General features: G+C 41.9%; 1 protein-coding gene across 1 annotated transcript in view; it reads left to right on the forward strand.

Annotated features, from left to right (window-relative positions):
• The window catches only part of LOC121537098 (platelet-derived growth factor C-like), a 115,499-nt gene extending 108,633 nt beyond the window's left edge, over positions 1–6,866 (forward strand). The window contains exons 4-6 of the mRNA XM_041844876.2: positions 4,453–4,612; positions 4,882–5,099; positions 6,297–6,866. Coding sequence (XP_041700810.1) covers positions 4,453–4,612; positions 4,882–5,099; positions 6,297–6,410 — 492 coding nt within the window. The 3' untranslated portion in view covers positions 6,411–6,866. The remainder of the gene's footprint in view (positions 1–4,452; positions 4,613–4,881; positions 5,100–6,296) is intronic.
• Positions 6,867–7,190: the final 324 nt, after the last annotated feature.

Consider the following 7,190-nt stretch of genomic DNA (forward strand, 5'->3'; position numbering starts at 1 on the left):
CTCAGGATGCTTTACTGTTGGTATGACACAGGACTGATGGTAGCGCTCACCTTGTCTTCTCCGGACAAGGTGTTTTCCGAATGCCCCAAACAATCGGAAAGGGGATTCATCAGAGAAAATGACTTTACCCCAGTCCTCAGCAGTCCAATCCCTGTACCTTTTGCAGAATATCAGTCTGTCTCTGATGTTTTTCATGGAGAGAAGTGGCTTCTTTGCTGCCCTGCTTGACACCAGGCCATCCTCCAAAAGTCTTCGCCTCACTGTGCGTGCAGATGCACTCACACCTGACTGCTGCCATTCCTGAGCAAGCTCTGCACTGGTGGTGCTCCGATCCCGCAGCTGAATCAACTTTAGGAGACGGTCCTGGCGCATGTTGGACTTTCTTGGGCACCCTGACGCCTTATTCACAACAATTGAACCTCTCTCCTTGAAGTTCTTGATGATCCGATAAATGGTTGATTTAGGTGCAATCTTACTAGCAGCAATATCCTTGCCTGTGAAGCCCTTTTTGTGCAAAGCAATGATGATGGTACATGTTTCCTTGCAGGTAACCATGGTTAACAGAGGAAGAACAATGATTTCAAGCACCACCCTCCTTTTAAAGCTTCCAGTCTGTTATTCTAACTCAATCAGCATGACAGAGTGATCTCCAGCCTTGTCCTCGTCAACACTCTCACCTGTGTTAACAAGAGAATCACTGACATGATGGCAGCTGGTCCTTTTGTGGCATGGCTGAAATGCAGTGGAAATGTTTTTTGGGGATTAAGTTCATTTTCATGGCAAAGAGGGACTTCGCAATTAATTGCAATTCATCTGATCACTCTTCATGACATTCTGTAGTATATGCAAATTGCCATCATCAAAACTGAGGCAGCAGGCTTTGTGAAAATTAGTATATGTGTCATTTTCAAAACTTTTGACCACGACTGATGAGGATTTTTTAGTTATTTAATCAATTTTATAATAAGGCTGTAACATAACAAAATGTGGAAAAAGTGCTGGAGTACAGAGCCAAAACAACAAAAAATGTGTCACTGTCCCCAGCTCGCTGTATGTGTAATATTCTGTGACAATGTATATCCACTTATTTATCCAATATTTGTGCAGTATTTCTCAGCAGTAGAGCTTATCACATTCCTCCACAATATGCAACCCTGCAAGAAAGTGACAATGGCTTGCACAATGGGATTTTGCTTCAACGTTTTTGAATCATTTTCCTGTATTCATACATTCCTGTCAAACATTATTCAGTGCCTCCTGACATAGTTCATGTGTATATACATACACTGAGTGTACAAAACATTAAGAACACCTACTCTTTCCATGACAGACTGACCAGGTGAATCCAGGTGAAAGCTATGATCCCTTATTTATGACACCTGTTAAATCAGTGTAAATTAAGAGGAGAAAGCTTAAAGAATAATTGTTAAGCCTTGAGATAATTGAGACATGGATTGTGTATGTGTGCCATTCAGAGGGTGAATGGGCAAGACAAAATATGTAAGTGCCTTTGAACTGAGCATGGTAGTAGGTGCCAGGCACTGCAACGCTGCTGGGTTTTTCACGGTCAACAGTGTCCCGTGTGTATCAAGAATTGTCCACCTCCCAAAGGGCATCCAGCCAACTTGATACAACTGTGGGAAGCATTGGAGCCAACATGGGCCAGCATCCCTGTGGAATGCTTTCGACACCTTGTAGAGTCCATGCCCCAATGAATTGAGGCAGTTCTGAGGGCAAAAGGGGGGGTGCAACTCAATATTAGGAAGGAGTTCTTAATGTTTTGTACACTCAGTGTCTATTCACCTCTGCACATACCTCAGATGTCTAGTTCTGCTCTACCACTCCTCACTACACACATTGTCCACTCTGTCATTTCTGGCAGGAGTTGCTGTCTGCGAGCCCCTTGTCTGCCTGCTAAGCTATTTTCCTTATAAAAGATTGACACAGCTTGTAACCAATTTGAAACACCTTTTAGCTATGGCTGCAGAATACAATAGACACTATTCTGTGTTGGGGTTTTATACCTCTTGAGATTAATTCTTACCCGATGAAGTTGTGGCTAAGATAAAAGACTAGCATCAGGCACCACAATAATAAAGTTTGAATGTGAACATGTTAACTGCAGTTATGAGGCAAAATATTTGCAGGGTTGCTATGCAAGGAGATGTCATAGCTTAGCTATGTCAAAGTGAGGCGAGTTGATGACTTGCACATTTTGATAGCCGTGCAAATAATTGGCTCAAAACACTAAGGTAGTCTTTGACTCAGTTCCATCACATTTATTTTGGTTGTGTTGTGTGGTGTGGTGGTGCTGTTAGAGTTACAAATATAAGGAAACAGATGGATAGTGCTGGTCGTTTTAATTACAAACAATATCACTCAAAACAGGTCTTCAGAATTTCACTTTTGGGCCAATGTGGGCATTGTTCTACCACTGACAATTTTCACCACATTTATATTTGGAAATAACCCGCTGCGCTGCCATATCTACCATCCCATAATAGATGATAGCTTCTGCTACACCTGAACACTGAACTTCGGAGGAAAAACAAAGTCTACCCAACGACCAGACTCTTGGTTCCACAGAGAATTCATGCCAGTCCAAAGTTATGGTGGCCCTTTTAAGTGCTTTGTTCCCCAATGCCTTTATTCAGGGCTCTCATCTCCTTCACAAAGCTTTATTCACTACATGTCACCTGTCTCTTAAGGAGTGCTTGGCTGCCGCTTCTGAGGCCATGCCTACAGAGTGCCGTTAATTGGAGGAGTGTAGCACCATCGACATTCACAAGCTGTTAATGGTTTCCATTCCACACTTGTATCCACTGCCAAGACCAGGCAACAGTAACAGGATTCACATAGCATGCTTCTACTATGAAGCAAAAATCTCCATTGTTCTCATAGAAAAGCAATGGCAAGATGTTTTGCCTTGCATGATCTCCCGAGACAATTCTGACGTGCTCTTGATGTTCTTGTTGGTAGTTATGATAATTATTGTTTTATTAATCGAACCGCATGACCAGTGCATTTGGATTAATATTCCTGTCATATTTGACTTTGCCCACTTGCCTAAGAACCGCCATTCACAGTAAATCTCCATATTTTTTTATTAAATGTGAAGTTGTTCATACAAGACATCACAGACATCAACAGATCACTAAACCACTAGGCATAAAAACATTTGCACGTTAAACACATGGCCGAGGCACCTCTGCCTCGGCCATGTTGCTAAACTCTGTAGCCTTCCTCTCTAATCTTATCATGCAGTAGCAGCACCAAAGGGAGCCAAATTCTGAGGGAGTGCTGACTGTAATTTCAGAGTGTATTACATGGTATTACGTTGTCAGTGAATCAGAACAGACGTTCCCGTATCACTTTGATTATTCAATGTGACATTGCCAATCCTGTGGTGAGTCCTTTTCACTGATTCATTCTGTATCTCTTTACTCTGTCTGAGCTGAAAACTGTATTTTCCCCATCAAATCTAATCCCTGTTTCTCCTCTCTTATGACTCAGCTCAAGATTTATTGATTGTTTGTCATGTACGCATTAGACATTTCACATAGGATTATACGTGACATAATGCTTTTTTTTTTTTTTTTTTGTCAAAGCTTTTGATAGGCCTACACTGTGATAATAAAGGGAGTTTGAAACCATTAGTAATCAATGTACTAAATAACGTACACATTTTAGTGCTGATGTGTCCATATTATTAGTGCTTGCTTGCTGGTGTCACAGTGATGCATTCAACTTGTCAATCACACAGGATTAGGTCTGTATTGCCACATAAAGCTACCAGCAAGCTGACATGTCAGACAGAATGAGCAGAGACTATGGTTGCATCCCATATTACACCCTATTCCCTATATAGTGCACTACTTTTTAACAGAGGCCTATGGACCTTGGTCAAAAGTAGTGCACAATATAGAGAATAGGGTGTAATATGGGATTTAGCCAGAGTATCACAGACCAGAAAGGTCTCTGGAGGATTAAAGTCTCATGTGGGGATACCAATACCCCAGGTATCAATCTGCTGCACCGTTCTCTGTCTTAGGTAGAGATATCAGTCAGAGAAAACAAACATTGCTGCCCCCCATAGGAACTGACGGGAGTCTTAGCTTGAATGTTTTTGTTTCTGTAGTTATTTCTGGATGAAAATCTAGCTGAGAGAAGAGCAGTGGAATCTATGGAGATGCCAAAATGAATGGAGCTTTGATGTTCGGTTTTGTAATGCACTGTACCACAATCACTCATTATGTAGAGCTTATGTTACTTTTTATGGGGGTTTTGCTGGTAATTTTTGTATGGTGCTCTCTAAAAGTATCCATTAAATTATGGTTGATTCAATTAAAACCATGAGGCTGAAGTCTATGAAACTTTTTCCCCATCTTCCTTTGTGCCGGTTTTCTTTACTGTGTTTCGAAGCCCGAGGTAACTCCATCTCCATCTCTGCAGAGCGCAGATGCATTGTCTGAGGCTGTGGCTAGCCTCAGCACCGTGGAGGAGGTCATGAAGTACCTGGAACCTGAGAGATGGCTGCTTGACATGGAAGACCTATACAAGCCCACGTGGCACATCCTGGGAAAGTCATTCCTCCACAACAAGAAATCCAGAGGTACAGTGACTACCGCTTCTCAAACGGCTAACAACTGGGGTTCTAGTGATAGGAATTGCAGTGGAAGAAAGGTCTGTCATGTTGAGATGGAGGGAAAAACAGATATACAGCTGCAGTTGAGCATAAAACTGTCTGTGGAAGGTTATCTTGAAAATATATCTTGGCAATTTAACCTCAGTTTAGCAATTGATGCCCCTTCTTTGTAATTTAATAAAAGGTATCTAATCATTTTAGGTTGACGTGGTGAGCTTAATCTCTTTGTTGAACAGGAGTGGATCTCAACCTGTTGAGAGAAGAGGTGAGACTGTACAGCTGCACGCCGCGCAACTTCTCTGTCTCCCTGCGCGAGGAGCTCAAGAGGACGGACGCCATCTTCTGGCCTAGCTGCCTCCTGGTGAAGCGCTGCGGGGGCAACTGTGCCTGCTGCGCGCATCGCTGCTTTGACTGCCAGTGTGTGCCTACCCGGGTCATCAAGAAGTACCATGAGGTAAAAGTGTGGCAACTTTCCCAATTTTCTGAGATTTTAATATTCCTGGAATCAGGAGAGAATAAACTGGAAATCCAGGAATCTTCTAACCAGGATTTCTGGAAAACCTGGGAATTTTGGGAAAGTTATCAGAAGTTAACTTTGTAACTCTAGACAAGGGTCATAATGTGCTACTTATACTTGAACTTAATATTTTTTCTGAAAGATCAGCATAATAAATGCAAGCTAATTTATCATAACAGAATTACATCCTGTTATTTGGTGATTGAAATGTGTCATTAGCTAGGTTTCCATTCAATTGGCGACAGATCTTCATGCAAATATTCTAAAATCCACATAAAGAAAATATGTGAATTTTCCATTGGCGTTTACACCAAACAGACTTATTGCGGATAAAATCATCAATGGGTGATGACGTAGTGCACACAAAATGTTCAATGTGTTTCCATCGCATTTTCAACTCTACCGATATTTTTTTTACAAAAACGGTTGAGTTAAATAACAAATGTGCCTACTCTGCGCTCTAGCCAACAGCTCGCAGATACAATGCAGGTAGGCTGTGCAGGTAGGCTAGTCTACATTATGAGATTATTATGGATAAGAGCAAGAATTTTTTTATTTGTAAAACAGCAGTCTAGCATCAATCATATCATGTCACCAGAATAATACTCTCGATATTTATTGGAAAGGATGCATCAAGCATCATGTGCACTTTCACCATCCTGTGAAGTTCATCTAAACGTATTGCATCTGTAGCCTAATAAACTGCATGGTTTCCTGAGTCATAGTGGGAGGACCACACAACATATCATCACGTGATATCACACACGTGATATGATGGTCATTATATAATTTTTTGCACATAAAGGCGTTTCCACCACCATTTCTCGCATAATATATTTTACCGACACAAAAAGATGCCACCATGTCGAAATAACAAATTATCTGTCTGCATTTATAAAATTGTACTGAAACTACCTGTTTCCAGCATTTTTCTTTAATATGGTATGACTTTACTCGCATAAAAACTGTGGATGAAAATGTGGTTAGTGGTGTAAAACAAATGTATCATGAAGATCTTTCTGCTATGTATTTGAGCTAATTTAACCATTTGATGTGTAAATGTGTTTGATGTTGTTTTGGTGGAGGGCGTGTTCCAAACTCTCAATTCGCGCTCTGGCTCACCGCTCTCTGTAGGTTCTCCTGCTGAAGCACCGAAGCGGGGGCCGAGGCCTGCAGAAGTCCATGAGCGATGTGCCCTTGGAACACCACGAGGAGTGTGCCTGTGTTTGCAAAGACGACTGGGACTGATCTCAAACCTGTGTACCGGTGCCACTGGCATCCCAGGAGACACTTGAAACTGCACGCGTCTTCCAGCGTCTCCCAGGCAAACCATCTCCATTGAGAGTGAGGAGCGAATGAGATTGCTTTGCTTATCCTGTTCTCCTCTTGCAAATTGGACGAGAGTAAAAACTGACTGGAACTACTTCATTTGTGGATGGATCTGGCCGCTGTGGAGGACCTGTAGCTGACTTTGAGTGCATTGAATAGACAGGAAATGGATAGACTGCACTTGAATGATGGACCTATCTTATTAATTCTTCACTCTCTGAAGGTTCTCTCTCCCTTTGCTTCTCAGAGATCGGAATTGGTGTTAAGGGACATCATTGTCTGTTTAGCGTAATTTTTTTGTGCCTTTTTTTGTGCCAAAACCTTTAAGGGGTCTTGTTGAAATGCGACACATGGGGCCTCCCGAGTGGCGCAGTGGTCTAATGTCACGATCGTCTGAAGGAGGAGACCAATGCGCAGCGTAGCGAGTGAACATGATGACTTTATTACTTAAAGCAACCACAAAGAAAACAACAAATGACGATCCGTGAAGTTCTATACTGAATACCAATAACAGCAACAAAGAAACAATAACCCACCAAACAAAGGAGAAAACACACAGAATATATATGGCTCCCAATCAGAGATAACGAGCCGACAGCTGACACTCGTTACCTCTGATTGGGAGTCATCGACCAATCACCACATGACACAAACAAAATGAAACTCACCCATCCCCAACACCACCAAATGAAATACACC

This window comes from Coregonus clupeaformis, unplaced genomic scaffold (assembly GCF_020615455.1).
Source record: "Coregonus clupeaformis isolate EN_2021a unplaced genomic scaffold, ASM2061545v1 scaf1076, whole genome shotgun sequence".
Classification (NCBI taxonomy): domain Eukaryota; kingdom Metazoa; phylum Chordata; class Actinopteri; order Salmoniformes; family Salmonidae; genus Coregonus; species Coregonus clupeaformis.